Source organism: Pimephales promelas, chromosome 14, assembly GCF_988280905.1.
Source record: "Pimephales promelas chromosome 14, fPimPro1.hap1.1, whole genome shotgun sequence".
NCBI lineage: Eukaryota > Metazoa > Chordata > Actinopteri > Cypriniformes > Leuciscidae > Pimephales > Pimephales promelas.
The window spans coordinates 19,522,613-19,549,636 of record NC_142782.1 but is presented as its reverse complement, the minus strand read 5'-3'; the positions used below and the strand labels follow the sequence as shown (position 1 = coordinate 19,549,636).

The 27,024-nt window shown below is 37.0% G+C and overlaps 1 protein-coding gene across 3 annotated transcripts in view; it reads right to left on the bottom strand.

Moving 5' to 3' along the window:
• Positions 1 to 27,024, bottom strand: part of aopep (aminopeptidase O (putative)) — an 88,701-nt gene that overhangs the window by 22,602 nt on the left and 39,075 nt on the right. For all 3 annotated transcript variants that reach the window (XM_039679925.2, XM_039679934.2, XM_039679943.2), the window contains 2 exons: positions 24,683 to 24,745; positions 24,097 to 24,180 (listed from right to left, as the gene is read on the bottom strand). In XM_039679925.2, coding sequence (XP_039535859.2) covers positions 24,097 to 24,180; positions 24,683 to 24,745 — 147 coding nt within the window. The remainder of the gene's footprint in view (positions 1 to 24,096; positions 24,181 to 24,682; positions 24,746 to 27,024) is intronic.

The window sequence follows — 27,024 nt, the reverse complement described above, 5'->3', positions numbered from 1 at the left end:
TTCTTTTTTAATTCTTAGCCTGCTTACTCTTGTTTTAACCAAGCGGCAACATTCTAATCTGAAAAATGAAGCCTACCCGGAAATGTGAAAAACTGCAATACATGGAAAATCCGCTAGAGGGAGGTTTTCACAGCATAAATTAATGCTTTTACAGGTTGGTCCCATGGACGTTTATTGTATTTTTCAATAGGTTCCGAGTGCCTGACAATGTGAGGGTTTATTTTTTTTAATGCAGGTCTATGGTCACCACCTCAAAGAACACGCACAGAGAAGTCCAAATTAAACATGATTTAATGACTCGTAAATGTAAGTACACATTGATGCCCTAAGACATGAAACGAGTGGTTTGTGTGAGAAAACGAACAGTATTCATATCGTTTTTACCTCTTGTAACCACAGCCACGTCCAAGTGATCTACAGTAAGTGCGCTTCGGTCTGCAGCGCCGGAAGTGATGTACGTCACTTATTGTACGTCACTGTTGATTACCGGCGCTTTCTGGCACTTGCGCAGACAGTTTAATTGTTTAATTTAAAATGTTTAATTCGGACTACTCTGTGCATGCTCTTTGAGGTGTTGACCATAGACCAGCATTATATGACTGACAGACAAGAACAGTTTGACCTAAAGATATCAAAATTGAAACTACTGCGGAAACAAAGACACCTACATCTAAGATGCCCTTGAGGTAAGCTAAAACATACCAAAAATTAATTTCAAAGTGAACTATCCCTTTAACATTCCAGAAGTAAACAAACGTCACAACAGTCTCAGACAGGTAAAAATGAAAAGCTGCACATTGCCATGATATTATCAAAAAACTCTGCTGCCCTTTGAAAGGCATGACAAAAATTATGAATCGTTCTCATAACACATGCCGACTAGCATTTAAGGGCACAACATGAGTCAAAGCGAAATAATCAAGAATATCACTGACCTGACAGCATGCTTATTATATTTGGTGTGTGTGTGTGTGTGTGTGTGTGTGTGTGTGTGTGTGTGTGTGTCTAAGAAGGAAGACCGACAAAGGAAATTCTCTCCTGCTGGTTAAAAATCCTTTCAAAATGTATGCTAAAAAATGCAGCGGTGGTTGACAGAAATTCTCTGTAAAATCCAGTGATAATGTTTCAGCTGTTACAGGATGCCACTTTTGTGCCAGTGTATTTGACAGTTTATAGTGTTATAATTCATTAACTGATATGTTAATATACCAATATCCAAAAAGTCTTTAGTTTTATTATATTTATAAAAGAAAGATAGGCTGTACAGAGTCTTTCCGGGAAAAAAAAAAAAATGAGAGGGTGGAGGCGTGCCATGTGGGTGGAGCTAAATAATCACAAGCACGCAAAGCTTTTGCGTTGAGAGCGTCTGGAAGCTGTGACATCCCAAAACAAACCATGGCTATAACAATCAGATTCAGCCATACATTTTTGATGCCAAATCAGATCCCGAGGCTAAAATTGAAGCAGGAGCAACGACTAAAGCAGGACGTCTCTATGTGGTGTGTACTGGAACTGTATAACTTATATTTGCTTAGCGGTTTTTGTAATTGACTCATTTTCACTTTATGGAGTCTTTTCTTTAAAGGTGTACATGTGGAAAGGTTTATGTAATGTTAAATATAATTGTTGAATATAAAATGCAATCCCTAAAAACAAAAACCATAATTTCTACAGGATTTTGTTGAAAAATAAAATCGAATGTCCCATTAGATCTAATATAATTTACTAGGTAAAGTAACTTAGTTGACCAATTACCAGGTTTTTACTGTAGCATTTCTGCAGAGAGAGAGAGAGAGAGAGAGAGAGCAAACTGAGACTGGAGATGGAGAGAGAAACAGGAAAAGGGAAATGGTGGAGTGAGCGAGGGACACGTAGACAGAAAGCGAGAGACAGAGCTGGCAGAAAGACTGATGTGGTAGGAGATGGGTGGTGGCAGGCCTGCTATTATTACTCCATTATCACATCAGGATCTATAGAGCAGTGATGCACAGTCTCCTCCCTCCTGTGCCACTTCCCTTTCTCTGTCCGGCCAAAGCCACACGCACACACACACACACACACACACACCGCTGCTCAGCCTGGGACATCTCTCATCCGCAGCTCCTGTTGTATTAAACTAGTTACACCTTAATATGGTGAATGAAGTAAGCAACAATCATTAGCATTAGCATTTACAAATCACTTCTCACGGACGCAACTTTATCAACGTCTCCATCGGTTGAAATATCCTTCCCTAAAATGGTTAGGAAATGTAATGCTGCACCCGCCTAACCAAAATAAGAGCTATATTTGTCTACATTACTGAAAGAGGGAACTATTTCACTCTTGACTGCTCTGCGACCATTCGAGACCTTAAAAAAACCATAACCCAGGACAAAATGACTGCATCAAAAGCAAAATTATAGTAATTTGACCGTGAGAAAGCCAATAAAGTCATCGTGCTTTGAAGAATAAGTGGCAAGGGTCAACTGTTTTTCTCACTCAAATCTGCTGTGAAGAATTAATGTGGTGGAAAGCAAAGACTTCTCACTTTGGGCCGATAAGCGGGTGCATCGCCGCTCTGTCATTAAGAGGCATTCACAGGCCCACCCAAGATCATCGCCTTTGAAAGACGAGAAGGAATTTAAAGTCATAAAAGATAGAGGGGAGACGAAAGCCCTCCTCCACACTCAATTTGCCTCAGGGAATGGCAATTGTTTCGAGATGGCAGTAAAAACTTTTCCACGCAGGGGAACAAACAGCCATGCTGTGCCCAAGTCCACTCGTCTTGTCAAAAACTGGGCACAAATGAAAACAAGGTGATCAGCTATCTGGCGGACACACCCTCCTACAATACATCACTCTGCAAAAAGCAAAACGGGGGTTTTCCGTCACTTGGTTTGATCCGAGGAGAAAGTCGAGAACTGGATTTTGGTGTCAAGAAGGTTTTCCATACAAATGCAAATATACAAAAGATACATTTTTTTGTCCTATTGATTAATTAATTTAAAAAAATACAACATTAAAAATGTCATTCATTGATAAAATGACTTAAATGCAGCTTTTCTATTATGCCTGTTTTTTATTGTTTTTAAGCACATTTTGAAGGTAATAAAGTCATAAATATTGATCAAATATTTGATTTGATTTGAGATCTTTTGAACATGTTAATAAAAATTCAAATATTAATCAATAAAACAAGGAATATTGATAAGAAAACAAAAATGAACAACAAAGTAAAAATCCATACTTTCCAGTACTTGAAAAAAAACAACAACCTCTATTTACATGTGCAAAAAGGAGTAAGAAACCCAAATTAATTTTATTATTTCTTAGAAATAATATTCTAACAAATCTGCTTCACTGCTTAATTCATGTGGTGTGAAAAAAAAAAAAAAAACATAAAACAGGAAATGATATGATATCATTTACTCTCATGACTATGTGTCTAGGTCAAAGAGTATCTTAAAATATCATATATATTTCAAATATCAAATACAGTATATTCCTATAGGTTAGATCAGGCTGCAAAATGTCATTGAATGATTTTTATGAATTTAAAACGATATAAAAGTTTTCAAAACCATTTATGTAACCGAAATTTAAAATACAAACATTCTTATTTATCATTAACCCTTGTAATACTGAACATAAGAGTGCCTGAGCTCCAGACAGCAGGAAGCAAAGGTAAACATCTCCATTCCTAGAACAACCACACACTGATGGAACAGGACAAAGTGATAGATCACAGGCTAGAAACACACTTGTGTGACAATGTCAGTGAGACTTTCAGCACTTGTTCAAGGCCTAATTGTTTTACAACCCTGAATTAATCATTTTGTCATTTGGGCCAAATCAAACAGAAAACCCTGAAATGCATTGTTCACCATCAACGCACTTGCCTATGCGAGCGTCCCGTCCACCATAAGACTCCCTCCACGAGCACAGCTCCACACATGCAATCACTCTGGCCCGAGTGTGTGTTTGGTTTTCCGCTGCCTTTTTTATTTCTCTCCACATGAAAGACTCTTTTCATGCAGTGTCCATTAAAGCAATGGAAAAGTTAGCAGCGCGCAAATAAACAGAGCGAGGAGCTTAATGAAAAATGATGTACTTTCAAATCAGGAGAGCTTTCCTTTGCCTTATTTCATCCCTTTGTTTCAGTCATCGTATCCCACCACTTCTAATAGAGTAATCTTAATAAATACTTGATTGGCTCCAAAAACACTTTGAGACTCCATTCAGAGTCTCGTAGAGTTTGTAGAGAGAACAGACAGAATGGATCACTTCCCCCATAGTCGCCTATAAGGAGGACTGCGAGCGAGAGGCAAGAGGACGATGTGGTGGGTAAAGAAGAACAGTGACTCATGGCTGCTGAGATTATGTTTCTGTTTGTGGAAAGTGAACGAACACACACAGACACACCCTGCCACCGTTATTTCTACACAAGCTACAGGAAAACCAATGCTTGCATCTACAGGGATAGTTTTAAGGGAGAGTTCAGCCAAAAAAGAACGTTCGGTCATTATTTACACACCCCAGTTTTGCTCTAAACCTGTATGACTTTCTTTTGTGGAATACAAAAGGTGGATTTTTGCAGAAAATCTCTTGAAAGTGAATGGAAACTGGGACTGTCAAGCTCTAAAATGACAAAAAGCACCATAAAGCATCATAGGAGAAGTTCATACAACTCATGAACCATATTTCAAGTCTTCTGAAACCACACGAATACTTCTATTATGTCTATTGTCTGTGCCTTTGGGTCCTTTTTGAGGCTTGAAAGCTTAGTCCCATTTATTATAATTGTATGGAATAGTGCAATATTTCAAATTTCTCCTTGTTTGTTTCACAGAAACGAGGGTGAGTAATTAATGACAACATTTTCATTTACAGATGAACTATTGCTTTAAGTGCCTTTCCAAACACCATGAAAAGAAGAAACAAAAGGAAAAGTACTTTACATGTATGGAGGTATTCCGTTGAAACCATTCCGTTCAATCTGGTAGCGTGTGTTATCCTGTGCAGAGGGAAATTCCCTTCAATTACACTAACAATGTTCTTACACAAAGTTTTGTTCATTCAAACTGAGTGACAGTTTGGAGTAAAATCACATAGGAAACCAGTGACATGTTCCACAAACACAGGAAAAAGGCTAAATGTTCTTTCACCTTTTGTTCACTGAATGGGCGTCTGTGTTTCAAACGTGTCTGGAATATGAATCTAAAATAAAATGAATAAAAATAAGTCGGGTGCATTGTTCTCTTAAAAAAAATGAACCTGTTGAATAATCAACATTTTTTAGATGCTGTAAAGATTGATGATCGATTTTTAAAAGTATAAATATTCCATGCATTTTATCAGTTCATTAAAAAAAAATATTGTGCATAATACTGAAAAATAGAGAAAAATGCTCTAACATAGTTTTAGAGTGACCGATAGCAGTTGCTTGACATTTTGTTTTACAACCCAAAACATTAGCAATCGGACAAAATGCTAGTGAAATAATTAGGTTCATAAAAATGTAGACAATGATTTATTGACTCTCCTTGACATTTTACTTGTTGCATAGCAACTCTTTTAACAGCATAGAATGAGATTATTCAATTGTCTTTCCATCGCGTTTACTAGGGTCCGAATGATTTCCTATGCTACCAAAACACATTTGATGTGTTTGATTCAGGATGATTTGAATAGAAAGTTCAAAAGATCAACATTTATTTCATAATAATGTAAGTCTTCACTCTCACTTTTAATCAATTTAACACACCCTTTATTTAGATCATATGAATAATTGCATTAATTGCCCAAAAAGAAACCAAAAATCTTACTGACCGCAATTTTTTTTTAATGTAACTGTCTCTAATCATTATAAAAATTTAAACAAATAAATAAATAACCCATGGGATTCGGGCTTTTTTTTTTTTTTTTTTTCGGTAAAATTCATCCCAATTCTCACATTTAACTAGTTCCTATTAGCATTAGAATATTAGCATTCGTTTATTAGCACATGGTTATTAGTACTTATAAAGAATATTTTAATGCCTTATTCTGCATGACCATATTCTACATCCCTTAATCCTACACAATACCTAAACTTAAATACCTACTAACTATTAATACACAATTATTATGAGTTTTTTTGAGGAACAAGTCATACTGTACTTAATTGTTAGTTACAGTAGTAGTGAGAATTGGACCCTAATGTCTTTTTTAAATATTGGTATAAGACTGTATGTTATTTGTGATAAGTGCTCATTCTTCTCCCCTCTGTATCCTGCCATTGTTAATGCATTTCCAAGGTAACAGTAGGAATATTAAATTTGGAACCTGAAACTGTAAACGTTCAATTCGTTCAATGTCTTCTGTACTGACTTCACTCCAACAAAATGTCACAGGCTTTGACAGACTGTAAAAAAATATTTTCGTCAACATTTTTTCTTTTGTCAAATTAACTTAAATAGTTTATTTAGTTCAGATAACATAATATTTTGAGTTTCTGGTGATTAAATCATTCTCCGTCATTGCATTAACTCACTTTTTCCATTTCAATGAACTTAAAATTTTAAGGCAACCAGATTACTTAATTTTTTTAAGTTAAACCAACAATAGATTTAAATGTGTTATAATTATAACTATCTCAAAGGTTACTGCACATATGTAGCATTATGAGTACCGAGAGGCTTCTTCACCGGGCTTAAAAAGTGAAAAACGAGGTTAAGAATGCTGAAGGACGTAAGTGAATTGATGAAGGACGAAGCAAACGATCAGCATAAAAGTTAAATGGATGTAAAAAAAAACCTAGAGACAGCCTAGTGAACTGATGTGAATTTCTCAAAGCGCTCGCAAAAGACTCGCTTTCATCTGCCGCCACAATAAAGCAAAACCTTGGAAACGGAGATGTTCTGCCTCTTTGAAACCTCATGCGTTGGGTCCCCTCGAACCTTTACCCTGTGGAGGGTCTTGTGTGTAAGAATGCTCAACAATCACTCCCTGTTATTCTTGCACATGAGTCTGTGCCTAAGTGGCATTATTAAAATGCCAAGTGTGATTTCTGTGGCAGTTTTACTGCTTCGGGGCTTTTTATGCTGTCTGACCACAGCCTCATAAAAACACACTCCGGCATTGACAGAAGGCATAACACCCGACTTGGGGTACTTGGGTTACACTTGCTTTTTTCCCTGTGTTTTTCTCTCCCTTATTGTCTTTATCAGGACTTCTTTGTCCCATCGGTAAACTTTGCCTCGGGTTCACTTACAAAAGAGTAAAAAAAAACCCTGCCTTTGAATGTGGCAGATAGAGTATCTTTGCTGCTGCAGGACGATAAATGACGACACATGACGCATGGTGGTGAACACACATTAGCTCTGTAGTTCAGGTAATATAAGCCTCTGAGTTTTAGCAGCATTAGGGTGCACTCGTCACCACAGGGAAGGCAAGACTTTTGTGAATTATAGATCATATGAGGGCAGGTCTGCCATTTCTAAAAGCAGCACTGACTCTGATTGTGTCAACACACACACACACAAAAATATAGTCTAAATCAGGATATTGTCTTTCCAGTATATATACTTATACTTAGAAAGCAAATTTATAGAATATATTAATGGCCAGATTTACTAAACAGGGAAAATTATCGTAACAGCACAATTCCAAAAAAAAAAAAAAAAAAAAAAAAAAACGCCAATGGGAGTGGAAAGCTCTGCACGTGATTTAGTGTAGGCTACTGACGACTCGCAAATGAAAGAACACAGATGTATCATTTCCATGATGACCAACACAATCTACGGAGAGTTTGCATCAGGTTTAAGACACTTTTTGGGGTGTTAAATGCGCAAGTAAATTGACGAGAGCAAACCTTCAAACCAAAAAAAAAAAAAAAAAATCAATTTGCGCGATTCATTTAAATGAACTCTCCTTCCATAAATTCTATGTCTGAATGGGAAACCCCAGCAAATTCATAGGCAACAAAGTCAGCCGCAAAAATAACTGTGTCCACGCCTTTTTTAGCGCTAATTTTTCACTGCGTGTCTTTAGTAAATCCTGACAGTATCTTTTAATGCCAAAAGAGGGTTTGTGCAGTCTGTTAGTACTTCTATAGACTTAAATAGACTTATTTACATAATACATCTTGAATGAAGTCTATTTTATTAATCTAACCTAAATTTGTGAGGTTTATGCTAAAAATATGTGGTAACACTTTACAATAAGGTTCATTAGTTAACATTAGTAAATGCATTAACTAACATGAACTGACGATGAGCAATGCATTAGTTACAGTGTTTATTAATCTTTGCTAATGTTAGTTAATACAAATACAGCTGTTCATTGTGCATTCATGTTAGTTCACAGTCCATTAACTAATGTTAACTAATACAACCTTTGATTTTAATAACGTATTAGTAAATGTTGGAATTAATATTAACTAAGATTAATAAATGCTGAAGAAGTATTGTTCACATATTGTACATGTTAACTAATGTAGTTAACTAATGTTAATTAATGAACCTTATTGTAAAGTGTTACCAAATGTGTATATATTTTGTGCTTTTACATCAGATACTAAATATATTCCAGATGTGTTTTTTCTCGTAGATAGATATGACATAATAAATATAAATGCTTAGAAAGTGTTTATATATATATATATATATACAGTATATAAACACTTTCTAAGCATTTATATTTATTATGTCATATCTATCTATGAAATATATATATATATATATATATTATCAATGTAGTTGCAAAACAATATAATATAGATACAAAATATATAGAAAAAAATGTGTATTGAACACATTATATATATATATATATATATATATATAAAATGCATTCAATACTTTTTCTACACTATAAATTTTGTTATTTAATGCAAATATTTTATTTAGAGTATTCATTCATCCCTGTCTACAAGTATCCAAATATATTTTGGGGACACAATCTTTTTTTATAATATAGTAGTCTCTACACTACTCTACACTATAGTACTGTTTTGGTACTGGAGAAAAAGACAAATATAGGGAAAAAGAAATACAGGAAACGGTGATCTGCCTTTTTTATTGCAAAGATTTAGTGGAATTTTTTTTTTGTTTTTTTCCACAAAAAAAAACTCAAATTTTTTTAGCAACATAGCTCCAAAGTGTGTAGAGTGTATTTGGTAATCACTACATCACAGTTCTAACAGCATTAAAGGATGTTGGGTTAAAAATATTAAATCAATAAACGCCCTTTTTAGAAATCCACCTGCCCTTGTTCAACAGGCAGCTGAAAGAGATAGACTGACTGTATGACTCAGATTCTGAGAGCTGGTTCCTCATAAGACAGGAGATTATACCCATGCATTACCAAAGCAGACTGCACCAGACAGCAAGTCGACGAGACGTCACTTAGTGGAATAGATACAGTGCGTCCGTTTCGGTCTTGACATGAGGGTTAATATAGAGGAATCTGTCACGGAGATGGAAAAAGTATGCATAAAGATAATGTGAAAGGCCGTGAATTTCCAAACCTTCTCTGTAATAGGTCAAACTACAGTAAGTGTCCTCCAAAGCAACAAAATTGATTTATAGCAATCCAAGCTAACACTACAGTGCAACAGTGTTGTTCGAGCTTTTGTTATGTTATAGGGTAGATGTAGTAAAAAGCCTCTTTGTAATATGTCAAACTAAGTTTCCTACAATGCAACATCATCTAAAGATAAAGTGCGTAATTTCTACACCAATAATAGCACCAACCGGAATTGCTTTCACATATCACAATTCACATCTATTGACCCTTCACATCTTTCACCAGCTTATAAAATCCCTCCTTTTGTGCCCCTTTACAGTAACACCTCCATCCCTATGGACCTATAGAGCTCAATGTATGTTGGCACAGTGTAACCACGAGTCCACCCTCCCTCTCGTGTCCAACAGCTGAGAAAACAAACAAGCCATGGATGTACTGCCTCTAGATACCATGCACTTGAAAGGTCTATTATGTTTGACTACAGCTGTCCTAACAAGAAAGGCTACGTTGACCTTGCCCAGAGAATACAGAGATAATCCAGAAGCTCTTGATGGGTATTGTTATACAGTTGTTTCTGGGATCTGTTAGTGATTCTGTCACCCAAAACAAATCGCGTCACTAGTTGTGCATCCTTACCTATTAATAACCTTAATAACCTTAGTTATTAACCACAAATTAGTGCACACTAAACCCAAAGGTTTAATCAATGAAATCAATTAGCCTACAGTAAGGTTCGATTCGTTTAAATTAATAAACCTTTTAGATATCATGAACTAACAATGAATAATACTTTTACTGCATTTCTTACGAATATATACGAATATATTATTAATATTATAATAAATTATAATATTTTAATCCGATCTCACAAGAATGCGTACAAATTTTACGAGATGGCTAATTCGTAACAATTTGTAAGACCTCGCTCGTACGAATTAGTACGATTTTTGCTAAGTCGTACATATTTTACGAATTGGTCAATTCGTATGAATTCGTACGAATGACCTACCCTTGACCCCGCCCCTAAACCTACCCATCATGTGGGTTTAGACAAACCGTACGAATTCGTACGAGTGAGGTCATATGAATTAAGACACTTTTTAATCACTCGTACGAATTGGTCGTGAGATAGCGTTGAAATATTAGATGAAACGTAAAGAAATCAGAAATTATGCCTCGGCAGCTAACTGAAATAAGTTGAAGTACTAAAATTACTAAATCTAAAACTGATAAACTAATGCAACTTATAAAATGACAAAAGCGCATAAGAAAATAACTAAAACCTAAACTAAAATTAAAATGAAAACTAAAAACAAAAATAAGAGCCAATTCAAAATCTTAATAAACAATACAACCGTATATAAATAATACTAAAATAACATTAAGTACAAATGAACATGAATTCACATCAAACAATAGAATTTTTATAAATCAACTTTAAAATAAAATAACCTATAGATTAAAAAATACCTTTAAAAAATTGTGTATTTGTTACCTTAAAGGTGTTTAATCTCATCCATCCTGACACATGGACATTAGCTCAACCAATGATTAGACTTTGGGGCGGGGCTATCTGTTTAAACCTGGATATATGTTGAAACATAGCACTATTTCTAGCCAATAACTATTTTGTTAGTGTAACCTACTATAAAAAAAGTTGATTAAGTCATCATAAATAATTGAGACTTGAATAATATATTATTAAATATATTATACTAAATATTTAATTTAGAAATTACCACATCAGGCCATCAGACATACAGTAAGATGTTTTACAGGGTGAAAGACGGAGAAAAATGAGGAAAACAGGGAAACGTCCTCAACCCACTCCATAGCACAGCCACATAAAGGACAGCTTTGACGACGCGAACAAAAGGTCTACTTGTGTGCATAATATCTGCAAATTAGGTGACAAAAACAAACAGCTGTGGGTGAAACGCTGAGAAGAAAAGGGGGGTCAGTGCGAGGAAGGGGGCACGTGTTCAAAGCATAGAGAAACAGGCCTGTATCATCGCAGGTGCTCGGTGAACACACACAGACACCACAGCGTCTGCTATATGGTGACTGATTGGTAAACAACGGGAGACGCAACAGGGAAGATCAAAGCAAAATATCTATTGTTAATAAAAGCACCTGTTGAAAGACACTTTGATGATACCTGTTTGAGAGGGCATCAAAGCATGAAGAGACCTTTGTGTTTGTCTACAAACAGCTCCAGACACCACAATCCAAGCCAGAAGATGGCTTTGAAAAGTAACGCCTCAACTGGCATGCATGTTGTGGTCTAGACCGAAGGAATTTTCAGGATTTGTCGTCCAGATGTCTTCGCAGGGTTACCTCTGAGTGACCCCTAAATATGACTGCTCGTGCCATTTGAGGATCCTGTTTTCTTTTTTTTGCCAGCTACCATCTCATAGGTCACCTGTTCCACAGACTCACTTCACATAAGCTACTTGTTCATATTGAGTTACAATTTAATCAAAATGAGAAATCTGATTAGACTCCTCAGACTCCTGGAATATGCCATCATATAAGCTCGCCAAGGGCTTAAAAGCCATTTAGGGTGCTTATGTACGTTTTGTGACGTATGGTTCTGTATGTACAAAATTAAGCATAAAAAGGGAACATATGTTTCGTCATCTGTCTTTTAGCAGGAAATGTATAGGCTAAAAAAAACAAGAGGAAGATGGAGAATATGAGTTTTACAGATAAACAACATCAATATAACTAAATATAAACAGCTGGCATACCATATTTGGTCATTTACCATTTTTATCAGATGATACAGTCAGCATACATAATGCACATACACAGGCAGACGTTTCCCCATGTCAACTGAATTTCCTCCATATGAGTCCGAGCGGATTTGTGAGACGAGAGAAGAAAACAAATATCACAAATAAATGAAAATGTTAGTGAGATAGCATCGGTTTCTGCTAAAAGCCTGCTCGGGTTCATCTCCCCGTGTGCTGGCACAGTAGCTGCCACCTGGCGAGACCCTGGCAGGAAGTGTTATGAAAATGAAATGTTTGCGTGTCTGCAGGTCTGGTGAGGACTGGCTGCCGATGCTGAAGCCAGCTTACAGCCCCATGCTAGCCTTCAGATTAGACCTCGGAGCTCACGGGGGTCCGCAGAGAGACTAAGCCCAGATATCTTTCTCAATATTCGACGTTCCTTTCACGTATCACTGGAGCTTTGGGCACAAACAAACATGAAAAGGGGTGAGGAGGTGAGCAATGTCAGGGAGTCACTTATCTAAATCAGCAATGCCACTAACTAGTAGCATGATAGCAGACCAGAAGTTTTAAAAACAGTAACAAGCTACTTTTTTATACACAAAATACTACAAAATCCCAATTCGCATACTTATCCACAACTCTATGCCATAAATACAGTGTATTTAGTGCATTTACATTGAAAATTCCATCAGGAAATGCACTTCAAATACCAAAATGATACACTAATTTAAATTAAAAAAAACAAGGTGAGGAATGTTGGACACTTAAAGCACTTAATGGTCACAGCTTTAATTATATCTAGTGGAGGGGGAGGGGCTATGAGACTCCAATGCTGGATGACACACTAGTCATCTATAATTCACACACTAAATGGTAAAGTACATAGTGCATAGTTTAAGTGCATTATGTATTACGTCATTTAAGACATATTACTGTTTTTTATGTATCTCTGATTTTCCTTTTTTAAAGTGATTTCAATTGTATTTCAAGCAATTTAAAAGCATCATGTTGAACAGTGAAGGACATTATTTATTGGCTTTTAGATATCGGCTAAATGTTCTTGTTGGGTCGATAACGATAACATTAAAAATGATCATATATCGGCCGATACCGATAATGTGGCCGATTTGGTGGTCATATGGTCATTTTAACTGTTGGAAATGGAGCGTAAAAGAGTGGACTTCAAAGATTTCTTATCCTGTTGCGCCCTCTATAGACCATGATCAGCGACTAGTCAATGTCAAGCTTAAAGCGCCATTGCAGAACATTAAAGTCGACTAGTCTGTGCAATCCCTAGTTCAAATCTTTTCTTGACATGAAAGTGTGTTGTATAGCTTCAACGTAAACAGACCATTTCTGTCCGTAAGTATAATAGCATAACTACTTTTTGCAAGAATGCGGGAGCCTTCGAAGAAGCTTTCCCGATACTGATGGTGTGAATGCATGCAAACACCATGGCACTGAGATTCCTCTGACTAGAGCTCTCATGCACAGAGATGCGCACTGTGAAAAGTAAAACGATTTTTTAAAATAATTATAAAAGGTTTCAAAAACATGAAAACTGACTACAGATGTACTGTTTCATCCAGCATCAGAGGACTGTGGCAATGGCCCTTTAAGAAGATTAAATACTCCTGACAAGCAGCACGGGATGAGTCATCCTTACACATGGAGACTAATACGTGGCAGAGTGTCACACCAGGCGGCTGCAAACAGACCTGCTCTAAACATCTCCACCTGCTTTAACGCTTCGATTCAGCTTTAGATTACGCTCAGTATTGCATTGCACAAATCAATCAGAGAAAAACAACCGCACAGATAGGCCACAATTGATCTTCAGACATTATTTCCCAATTGTAAATTTACCAAATAAACAAAATTAAAAGGTCAAGGTCACGTGACTCATCAACACTGACACATATTTGCTTTTGGTCCGGAATAGTCGGAGATTTGACACTTACTAAAGGTCACTCTTGGAGCTTTCTATGTTTCTCACATTTGGAAACTTCTTAAAACCAACTAAATCTCCTAATACACTTTGCATCACAAACGAGAGGTCAAAATCACTACTCCCACTGTACATGCTGTAGATTCTTTTAGCTTTCAATTTCTGGTCTCAATCTAGGGTGTCAGGTTTATAATAGGCTGCAGAGATTAGAACGACAACGCAAAGGTATGTACTGTAAATGAACAGTAGCTTGTGGAGGGAATGCTTACTAGTATGAGAAGCAACAAATGCCACCCACCCACATGCAACAAATTAATTTGGACGCAAATATATCCATAAAAATCTGTGTGAACATATGGCCATCTTTTAATTTGAGTGTCATATTGCAGAGCAGAACCCCACAGAGGATGAAGCAAACACAACAGAAGGCTGTAGTGCGATGGTAAGTGCGTTTTAATGTGCTATTGTCATCCTTCCTTTGTGCCCTACCAGCGCTGATTACAGCAAGCCTTCCAACACAGAGTCCACTGATTGTGCCAGTCAGGCGGGCATCTATTTCTGCCCGCTATTCCTGTCTGTACCATTACCGCTCACTCTCTGACCCCTTTCAATTCAAGACCCAAATATAGTGCCATCAAATGGATCTGATAAGGACTCATTTTCCTGGCCCACTGCCAGCAAACATGAAATTCACTGAAACCATTTCACAATGGCTTCAGTCCAATGGCATTTAGATTTGTTGGGGTGTGTGTGTGTGTGTGTTTGGGGGATTTTCTGTTTATTTTTAATGTTTGGTACAAACTTTTGGTGGTGTGGGAATTCTGAGGAAAACAGGTGTTTTTCTTTGCTGAAAAGAGATTATGTACTTCAGATTTAAGACTATGAGGGGAAGTCAGCATAATGAGGATTAATAACAGTGTTTTGTGCCTCGTCTAAAGGATGAAACATATTAGCAATATTTAATACAATATTTAGTTTTACATACAATACCATTCAAAGTTGTTGTTTTTATCTTAAAAGTAATAGTTTTATTCAGAAAGGATGCATTAAACTGATCAAAAGTGACAGTATAGACTTTTACACTGAAATCAAATGATCAAATTTCCTATAATAATATCTCATCCTCCTTTTTAATCTTCTATTCATCAAATAATGCCGGGAAAATGTACCATAGATTTTCTGTTTTCAAGTAAATGTTTCTTGAGCAGCAAATCAGCTATTATGATTTTTGAAGGATCATGTGACACCAAAGACTGGAGTAATGATGTGAAAATTCAGCTTTCCCACGCAGGAATAAATAAAACTTTTAAATATATTACAATAGAAAAAAGTTATTGTAAAATGTAATTATATATATATATATACATACAATAAATATGTATGTATATATATATATAATATAAAAAAATAAATATGTATGTATATACATATATAATATAAAAAATAAATATGTATGTATATACATATATATACATATATATATATATATATATATATAATTGCAGGAAGACATATCTCCAGCGGCAACATTCTGTAATTAAATAGGACAATAATGCTTCTTAGCAATTTGCCAACTAGTTATTAGATCTAAAAAAATATTTTCATTATTTGTAATCACATTTTTTTCTTTTGTCAAATCAACTTAAATAATTTATGTGGTTCATATAACATAATATTTTGAGTTTCTGATGATTAAATCAATTTCCTTCATTGTATTAACTCATTTTTTTTTTCATTTCAATGAACTTAACATTTTAAAGGCACTTCATTTTTTAAGTTAAATCAACAATATTTTTTACAGTGATAGATTTCATGTGAATTTGACACTAGCATCTACAGTATGTCATTAGGTTAAAGCCGCAGAGTCATTAATAAAGCAGATTTACTAAATTGAGTTTAGTAGTTCAGAAGTAGATTCATAGGCTAAAGTCTTATTATGAGTTTCTCCTTTGACAGAAGCACTTCGGCTAAAACGGCCCAAACTGATCCTAACGACAAAAGTGCAGTTATTGGATTCATATGCGTCTCCCTCGATAATCTCCACGCCTGTGAGCCCAACAGCATTAAGCCCGCGCATTAAAGAGTCTGCCGTGTATGCTGTGGGCTTTACAAGTCTGCTCTGTAGACCTTCAGAGAGTGGAAGTGTGGGAGGGGAGGGAGAACTCAATGAGGCTAATAGAACCATAGTGGTCCGTGAGACCCGCCGTCTCCCTCGCTCATTACTGAAACGCTGCTTTGCCTCCACCCGACAGATGTTGGAGAGCGGCACTTACGACCAGCGAGAAACGAGATGAAGTGATACCGGAGTCACTTTTTATTTGGGACCGTTGATTTCATTTCCCACCAAATGAGGCCTATGGAACATGATGCAAAACATGCATGGAGTCGTTTAACACGGGGCTCGTTCGAGCACTAAACGCTACCTCTCATTTAAGAAACCGAACTTATCCGCAAATTGGTATTTGTCATAAATCCAATTGGAGCTTGAATGTCACGGTTATGGAAATAGTGAGGGGCGACCATATGTAATCAGTTAAAGCGATGTGTGTCTGTGTATTTCCTAACTGATGCCTTTTCCATGTGTGCTGGAAAGACAAACACAGATGGTATTTAATGACACTAGAGATGTTGCTAGCTATTTTTTCGGTGAGGAAACCACTCACGTTAAAAGCTTTGAGCCCTATTCCTCAGAGAAAACTTCGATGGCAAAGTCAGACTGTTTGCTGATTGAAAACTTAATGATCTGAATCAAATTCTACAATGATATTTGTCTCTCTTGCATTAAAGAAATTGTCGAAACAAACTTATTGTATGGTTGTAGCAGTAGCCAAACTCTCCACCTGACTCAAAAATCCCAGCACAGGCCAAAACTATCATCATCATCACCAACAGCCGTCATTGGGGCAAAATAGTTCATTAAATATGCTTAAAAAAATGTTGTTCCACAAAAGAAAATATTTTAAAGAATTTTTTTGTCAGTGGGATCCAAAACACACTGGAAAGAAAGGGTGAACTATCCCTTTAAGCGTATGCTGAACACCACATTAAGACCCAGACGTCTCCAGACACATGTTAAAGTGCTTCTATGCTGGATGGAGGGAAAAACGGAGAGACCGCAGAGTTCTGCTTTCATGCACCAGGAGTGGCAGAGCCTTTTATATACATACTGTTCATATAATGCTCTGGCTTTTAAAGACCCTGGGTCTACATTACAACCCTCTCTAGCTCTGTTCTCTAGCGAGCGAGCGCGCCCAATTACCGTATCAAATAAAAGCCATCGACTATATGAGGTTTGCTGATTATGATGGGCTTGCATAGGAAGTTGGACTCAAGAGCTCTTTTGAGAACATGGCTTATTGCATCCTCATATAGTACAAAGCAGGCTGTGGAAAAATTCTCAGCCATGCAATTCACAATAAAAACGATAATACACACGCATACCAGGCATACAGCCTCATTAACAGGAAAAATGAACGAGCACAGCCAGTTGGTCTTTACGCCAATGGTTGTCACCAGGTAGATGTTGCAAATATACCATCTGCTTTTAAAAAGCTCTTACTACATTTTCAATATTTCAATATGACATTTCATCAATGTTAAGTTTTCTTTAAACAAATTCAATTTAACATGTATCAAACCAGGGCATGCACACTTCAAACACACCAGCACATTCTCATAACGCAGTCATTCAGTTGGCAATACTGGTTACAGCTTTGAGCTGATCTGCATCTGACTTTGAAGTTTACATGCAAACTTAAAATAACTTTTCTGGTCAAATGATTGCATGTTGTCTAAACCCCTCTGATGTGAGGAATGTGAAATATAGTGTGTGTGTGCGCGAGTGTAATAAAAAGCACATGACTTCATGGTTTATTCTCTCTAGCATTTGTTCCTCTCCACAGCCTCTGCCCTTCACTTGCTCCTCCGCAATTGGACATGGACCCTGGATCATTCCCACACATGCAGACAAGAGACACATGTGACATCTCTCTCTCTTTTCACCAACAGTATGTCCACACACACTCCAAAATAAGAGAAAAATCTCAATATTTTTGTCAGGTTTTCCAGTAAAAATACACAAATCCATATATAAGAATTTAAATTTCCTAGCTAAGCAAATGTGTTTTTATTATTTTTTTCCTTACTTCGCTGAAAAACATTTTTTTTCTTGTATAAATCAACCAGAATGTACTTTTATTTACTGTTTAAATCAATTAAATATTAATTTAATTCAAGATATATTAGCTCTATTTTAATTTCTCAATTTTTTTTTTCAGTTTTACTGAAAAAGAAAAATACTGATTTAGAAAATGTTTTTAGAGAATATTTATGGATTATATTTTGTACACATTTTATTATTCTTTAATAAAAAAAAAATTATGATTACTTTTCTCCCCCCTTTACAAATCACATGTTATCAGAGAATATTTCTTGAATAAAAGGTACTTTTACACAATGGATAATTGTTTGTTTCTGGTATTTGGCATATATTTATTTGTTATCAATGAGATAAGAAAAAAATTATTTTATCCAACACATTTTTTAAAAATGTTAAAAAAAAAATTTAATTTAAATTTAATTTAATTTATTCATTTATTTTGCAGGAAAAAAAATCTAAGAAATGTGTTTTTGTTTGTTCTTTACAAACCCATTTAAATATGTAATTTAAATTTTTCCTCAACAATATGATTGTTTTCTTAATCTTGAAGCTTTATGGTGTATAATGCGTTTGACTGCGCGTGTATGTGAGGCACTATCCTGTCAATATCCATAGTAGCCCTTTTATATTCCTGCATTTTCCCTGACGTGCAGTTAGCTCATGTGAGGAATGAGTCAGAAGTAATGGACGAGACCTCCCCACCTCTTCCCTTCATTTCTGGCAAAGGAGGGGCTGAGAGTGAAAAGGTCAGGCTTGTTTTGCTTTTGTTTATGAATATTTTTCTGTTAGTTGTTTTTCATGGATCTCGCCAAACTGAGCTTGTCTCAAATAACAGTGTGAATGAGATTCCAGCCCTGGCAGTCGCACATAACCGCACATTTTTGGATTGAATTGTCTGATGCCAAAATATTCACTAAATGCAGACATCCCCCTCTCTATCACACACAGACACACACACACACACACACACATTAGACCTATAGTCTGTCATTTTGTGCTCTCAGGTCTTTGGAGAGGATTTGGATTGAGGGGCCTACTTCCTTTACTTCTTCCTCCAAATCCAAAAATCAGCTTTGGGTTCAGGATGTGGCGCACGAAAAAAAAAAACTTCAGGAAAAGAGTGAGTTTGAGATTCTGAGGAACAGAAAGGAAACAGGTCACGGCAATCAAGAGCTCTGTTGGACATCTCAGTGCACGGTAGTAAAAAGGAAAATGGGTTTATGCTGTCAGAGGCCTGTGAACATAAACTTGAGTGGCGCACATTACCGCAAGAATATCGAACAGGCCACAGGAACATCCATTTGGCAATGGAGAGTAACGGTCACGTCAACACACAACAGGAACTTGGATTAGGCTCAAAAACACCGTCCTGCAAGTAACCGCTTTCATCTACATTCCAGCGAACGTTCAAAGGAGCACACGACTGTATAAAACAAATGCCGAAAAAGGAATTGAAGAAATGACCGTGAAGAATAAAGATTAGGAGTTTGGTGTATCTGCATGTCACTATGGTTTCAGGCGCTGCGGTCTAAGGGAAGGATTATGTTACTCATGAATGTGACCTTAATTTCAGACAACCCAGCATTCCTTTCCTTGACACTGTATATGCAAAGAGAGATTTCACAATAGCTAAACCTTAGAGCAATGAGGAACATCATATAGTACGATAGCTGTAACATTACCTGTTCCCTAAACCAACAATACGGCCTAAACCGCCACGGCTCAGCTCATATGATGGGGTATTGAGGTGCAGTGGTTGATGCAAGCTGGAGTCTGGCTCGAATTTCCTTTACCTATCGCTTCCTCATATCTTTCTATCCTTTCTTTACTATCCCTATTAATAGAAGTATCAATAGGGCCAAAAAAAAAAAACAATAAAACTGGACTGGTTTGGACTATGAATGCAGCACCTGTGCAACTTTTGAGAGACTTAATCACATGGTACCTGAGAAGGACTGTTTCTGTAATAGGAACACCACTTTCAACACCACTGTCATTGGTTCAATTCCAAGGAACACATACACTGAACATGTATAAGGGTTTCCACAAAAATGTTTAGCCGGACAACTGTTTCCAACTTTGGTAAGAAATGTTTCTTGAGCACCAAATCAGGATTTTAGAATGATTTCTGGAGGATCATGTGACACTGAAGACTGGAGTAATGATGCTGAAAATTCAACTTTGACATCATATGAATAAACTAGATTTTAACATACAGTATACTTATATAATATAAATATATTTGTTTAATTTATATATTTTTTATTTTTTATTATATAATTCACAATTTAATGGTTTTAACCGTATATTTGGTCAAATTAATGCAGCCTTGTGAGCATAAGACACAATAAATAAATAATATAAAAAAAATGTTAAATCTTAATGACCCCAAACTTTTGAATGCTAAATTTTCTTTGGACAAATAAACATTAAAATATACCACATAAACCACTTTAATAGCGTAAAAAAGAAAAGAACGAATAATATAAAATAATATACTGTAATATGAAAACTATTTTCATTTAAACCCCCCAAAATTCACACATACAGTAGAATTTTATAGTTTGTGTTTGAATTCAGCCAAGAGGTCAATTCCTCTAACGGACACACATTTTCTCATCACACGAATTTGCAAATCAGAGTTCAGAACTTTCATAAGCAGTGAAAGCAATATTTCTTCCCATCTGGGTAAGGTTGCGTTTTCAGTCATCCCCATTTGCATTTGTGTTAACGGAAGTCAAAAGAGCAAGTCTAGTCTGACCACAGCTTTTGTAACTTGGCACGAAAGTTTCAGCCCCTGAAATCAATAAATGAAGTATAATGTGAGTATTTTTGGACTCAAGTGTCTACTAAAGTAGTGACTTTCAAACAAGGACGCCTGTGGCTCAATGTCAATATTTCACCTTATATAAATGGTTAGCAGCTATGTGGGAGGCTAGATAATATATGAGAATGTATAGAGGCCGGTCCCTCTGTCTCTGTGATTAGTCGGTGCAGACAGGCACTCTCATTAGCTTGGCGTTGGATGAAAATGGAGCAAAATGAAGCTCATTATCACAAAGCGTAACTAATATAGCACAGCAACTCCCCAAACACACACACATACACACGCTCAAATGGGAGGCAATACGAAACCCCATTCTTTTCTGGCCCAAAACTTTCCTTTCACATTAAAGTGACCCTGATCTCAGTCCGGGGTTAGCGGGTGGTGTCTGGGCTTGAACAGTGCCAATTACCTATGATGTAATTACCTATGAGAGCGGAGCGTTTGCTGCTCTGCCTGTAGGGCCAACATGCTCTACTCTCGCCCCTCTGACGCTTTAAGGGCCCGGCCTGAGCTTGATTTATGGGTGAGCCGAGGATGGGGCGCCTGCTTTTGAAGTCCATGAATGTGCAATATAAAATACACCTGGAAAGAGCCAGGGGCTCCCAGCGCCTTACCCGAGCAGGGGGTGGGGTGAGAGGAAGGGGGCATGAGTAGAGGAGGGGTCACCAGTGTTTCCTTTCAGGTTGGCTTTTATGGCACCACTTCAAACAATCGCTCGCGCTCTCTCTTTCTCTCTCTGTCCCCACCCTGGTCATTGTACAGAGCCAACTGGACTGTAATTGGTCTTTCTTCTTTTTCATAGGCCTGTCTGTCTCTCTCTCTCTCTCTATACACCCCTATCATTGTTCTCTGAAGTAACATGTAACAAATGTGTCAATTCACCAGGTGCCAGAAAGACTGAGCTCCTCTACTTGTTTCAGAGAAGTGCGGCGTGGGGAGGTTTCACAGCTAACATCTGTAAAACATCTTAAAATATATCACACAGAAAAAACGATCAAACTTTGAGCTGCACTGTAAAAAAATATTGTTGGTTTAACTTAAAAAATATAAGTAACCTGGTTGCCTTAAAATTTTAAGTTCATTGAAATGGAAAAATTGAGTTAATACAATGAAGGAGATTAATTTAATCACCAGAATCTCAAAATATTATGTTATCTGAACTACATAAATTATCTAGTTGATTTGACCAAAGAAAAAATGTTGTGATTAGAAATCATGAAAATATTTTTTTTTTTTTACAGTGTGGATGATGATGATGAGAAATGTATTTTATGTGATAAATCATTGAGGACATACTTTACTTGCTGTAGTTTGACCATGTACAGCGCATGAATGTGGTAAACATTAGATACATTGTATGCAGTGGTGTCCAAAAAAAAACAGAAAATCTGGATTTTACCTAGAAAAAGTTTTAAAATTAGGATTTTAAGTAGAGAAAATTATGACATAAAATATATAATATAATAGCATTAATTTAATGTAATAATTATTAAAAATCCTAACAAAAAAAATCTATTATAATTAAATTCTAAAACAAATTAAGGAAACTGTATAACATTATATCATTTATTTTATTTCATAACTTTTCTTTGTTTTAATTAAAAAATTTAAAATCCTAAAAAAAAGGATACTGTATAACATTATATCATTTATTTTATTTCATAACTTTCTTGTTTTAATAAAAAAAAAATCAAAATCCTAATTCTAAAATGAAATGAAACTATATTATATTAAGGTTGCTATTATTTAAAATGATTTATTAATTTGTTAATTAAAAATAAAAATAATCATAATAAGAGCAACATACTTTTAACAGTGGCCTCAGACATTTAGATCCCACTACATATCAAAATACCACATCTGACATCATCACTATTGCATGGTTATACTTTTACTGAGGGTAAACAGCTTCATCGAGACGAATGGTAGCAGCTGTAAAACGTGACGCGCAAGAATGTCCTTTCACAAAGACAAAGTAATGTCTTTAGTGCTTCAGAATATTCTCTTAGCTCCAGCCACTGAAACACACACACACACACACACACACACACATACACAACTACCACTGAAGTGACAAAAACAGGATCTTGGCGCAGACATTACATCAGTGCTGAAACTTGAAGATGACATAACCTAATCCCACTAGATAGCACACACAATCCACCCACCAGCACACACACATGCAAGAGTTTATGATGCTTATTCTGCCGTCTGATTTGTGAACATACTTTAATAGAGGCCCGACCGCACTGTTTGGTGTGCAGCCAGTCGCCGTGCAGATTCCACATGTGCGCGAGTTTCAGCGAGACAAACTGTTTGACAATTTGGGTAAAGACTTGAGGAGGAATCTATATACACGTACGCATAACTTCGAAGTTTCGATAAACACAGAGAGAAAAAGAGTACACAAAAACATCATGCTCATGCACACGCATAAACTCACACACTCAATGAGCAACAGGTATCTTCCTTGGCGGGAGATCAGCCATTTTGAAGCTTAACCCCAAAGGAGTGACTCATTGCCATCACATGATACGGCACATAAAAAAAAAACACCGGCCACAAGCCATTTCAGGTCATGCCTTGATTTCCCCCCACCTATTTTCTGTTGTCGGGCGGCCAAGGGGTGGACACATAAGATGGGTGTATGTGTGAACCTTTCTCCAGCATTCAATGCCCTTCCAGTGTGTCATCTGCGTACTAAAATCTGATAGCCCTGCTCCACAACAAAACTACGTGCAAACTTGAGCGAATCTCAAACAGGCAATCTGAGAAGAGCAGAAGTTGGAGGACATCATTAGACATGATTAACCAAAACTATGGACGCTCCCTAATCCTGAATGACTGAACTGAGTGGGGAATGATTAGGGAAAGATGCAGTGAAGACAAACGGGTGGGATGAGATCTATATAAAGCCTGCTTGGCAGGGTCTTACCTCTTTGAAGTTAACCTTGGGCCCTGATCTTTTCCGCTTGCTGCCCTTTCCACCAGAGCCACTGAAGTGAATCCATTTTGCAACCTGCGGAAGAGGCAGAGGAGGGTGGGAGAGAGAGACAGAGATAGAGTGAGAAGGTGAGAGAGACAAAGACATCGTAAAATACCTGCCGCGCCACATTTTCGCCTACATCTCGGTAATGACATAGTTAAATATGATGCACTCCGCACATACTAGCTCAATTCAACAGTTTCAGCGCTGAAGGACGTCATTCAAACACTAGAAAAATAGAAACAACGACTGAGAGACACTAAATAAAGAGCCTCAGGGTAAAATCCTTTACTTTTCAACACAAAACACACTGTGATTTCCTCTCTTAGCCACTGAGGGATGCTGCAGGTACGAGAAACAGAAAATACGATCCACAATTACACGATAAAGACGATTCGAACCAACAGAAGATCCAGAGTTATAAAAGTTACAAAAAGCTCTTGAATATGCAAATTAAGTGCTAATTAAGTGCTAATAAAACAGATTTAAACAAGTGTTCAATGGGAGCTTTGAGAGTTAAAAAAAAGTGCTTTACCTCTTCTCTGACTTCTTGCACTACTGGAGTCTGCGACCATTCTGAGCAGGAGTCCCTCAGCCACTGAACAAGAGGAAGAGAGCAGCAGAATGTTGAGTAGAGAGAGAGAGAGAGAGAGAGAGAGAGAGAGAGAGAGAGAGAGAGAAAATCACTTGTTCCTTGATGGGAACTAACCACTCGACACGGCGAGCTCTGCGTCCAGGAGCACGAGTATCAAACTGAGGACAAAATCCCCTTATTAAGTTGAAATGGATGAGTTCTCCTCTAAAGATCCGTGCTTGTGTCTCGAGATCTTCCGCACGCTCGCTCTGCACTTAACCTTATTAAAGCTCGCACCGAAGGCGCACTGAATACCTTCCCTCACTGAGAGAGGGAGGAAAGAGAAAGGAGGGGAGCGAGTGAGAAAAGGAGGAGGCAGAGAGATGAGGTGTGCGTGGGGGGGAGCAGACGGCAGTAAAAGGTCTGTGAGCGGAGCTTCATTGTAATCAACAGTGTTCACTCCCTGTGCAGTCAGAGGAGGGGCCGTATCTCTCTCTCTCTCTCTCGCTGTCACACACGCAAGCACGCACACACACTTCTCTCGTGGCCATCGCTCTCAGGAGGACTGTCTCTTTAAAACTGATGAGCCGTGTGTGCGTTGAGGTGTGTAAACACAAAGGCAGGTATAGAAGGATCTCACAGACAGGCTGACATAGCCTCTCACAGGTAATAAGAAACATGTGGGATATAAGAGGAGAAAAACAGATCCATATCAATTACAAAAAAGTCAAGTGATGGTATAAGTTAGAAGTTATTAGTTGTTATACTTTTTTTGTTATCACAGGCATTTTTACATCTTTGGAAGAAAGGGTGCAGTGTTGTGTTGTGGGTGGTCGCCAAGTGGTTGCTAGGGGGTTATACTCACTCAGATTTAAAAAGAGCCCATATCATTCAAGTCTTGTTCAGACAGGCAGCAAAAAAATCTGATTTATCTGATTACAATCTGACTTATAGCAAGGGTTAAAACCAGGGTTATTTTAGTTTTAGCTTCTTTTATTTTTCAATTATTTTTGCCATTTGTTTTCACTCTGTGACGGTCAGTTTTATTTTTTAAGCGCATGTTATTATTATTTTTTTCTGCATAGCAATAAGTACGTTAAAAAATATAATTTTAGTTTATCAAGTTGTACTACTTTATTTCAGTTAACAATACAATCTTTCCACACTATTCAAAATAATACTATTGTAAATAATCAATGACTTATTCGATCTTTGAACTAAACAAGTTTATTGAGTCGCAAAGTTTGAATGTCCCTGCTTCCGTTCATTTATTTTCAAGATCTGAAGTAAATGATCCATCCAAATGGATATTAAATGGAATTATCTATCCGAAAACTCTCATTAACATATAAAATGGTGTGTCGTATCTGGTTAGGAGGACACAGTCTAACTAAACAGTCAACCTAGAAAAAAATTTTAATAAAAAAGTCTGGTCCCTAAATATGGCTTGGGATCCTATTTAAATGCAAGTCTATAAATTTTTCTGCCCATTTTATTTTTTTCCAAAAATGTAAAGTCTTAGAAAAAAGTGTCTTTATGTGCGTGCATGACTTTACTGGCCACTTTAAGAGTTAAACAGACGTATTTTTGCTACCCCAGGGAAGAGAGAAAGTCTGTAATGTGTGTGCATGTCTATGTATGTGTGTTTTTGTGACTTTCGGGAAAGGAGAGTGGGCAGAGCAGAATTTGACTCTCGGGCTGCAAACTGCCATTGTTAACTTGGATACCACACATAGCAGTTTTACGGCCCAGATTGCCTGGTTCATTCCCAGCACAGCCAGGCCTTTGTGCGTCTGCAAGACACTGCAATCAGCCCCCTCTCACAGCCAAACTCGTAAAGTACACACAAACACACACTCGCAAACTCCCATCTCACGCATGCTGACAGTCCATACGGTAAATGTTGTATTTCTGTATTAGTACGTCTGTGTGAACTCCAAAACCCGGCCTGCTCAAAACTAAATTGGTGTTGAACTGTTAACAGTGGACGCTGCCCTTGTGTTGGCGGCACAAAAGCGACAGCTGCTTTTTACGATGACAGACGTGCTAACTGCTCTCACAGCTCTCTGTCTGAACTTGAGATAGATTTTTTAAAACTTTATTATCTGTCAAATGATCTGAGCCTTCTTACTTTCTCAATGCATATTGCTGGTTATAATGGTGAACAAACCTATCGTTCATCAAAAAACATTATTTTAGGTTACGCACATATTAGGCTGAAGGTCGTCGCCCCATTTGCACAACTAAACAGAGCTTATTGTTTTCGTTCGTGTTTATGCAAAATTTACACAACTAAAAACAGA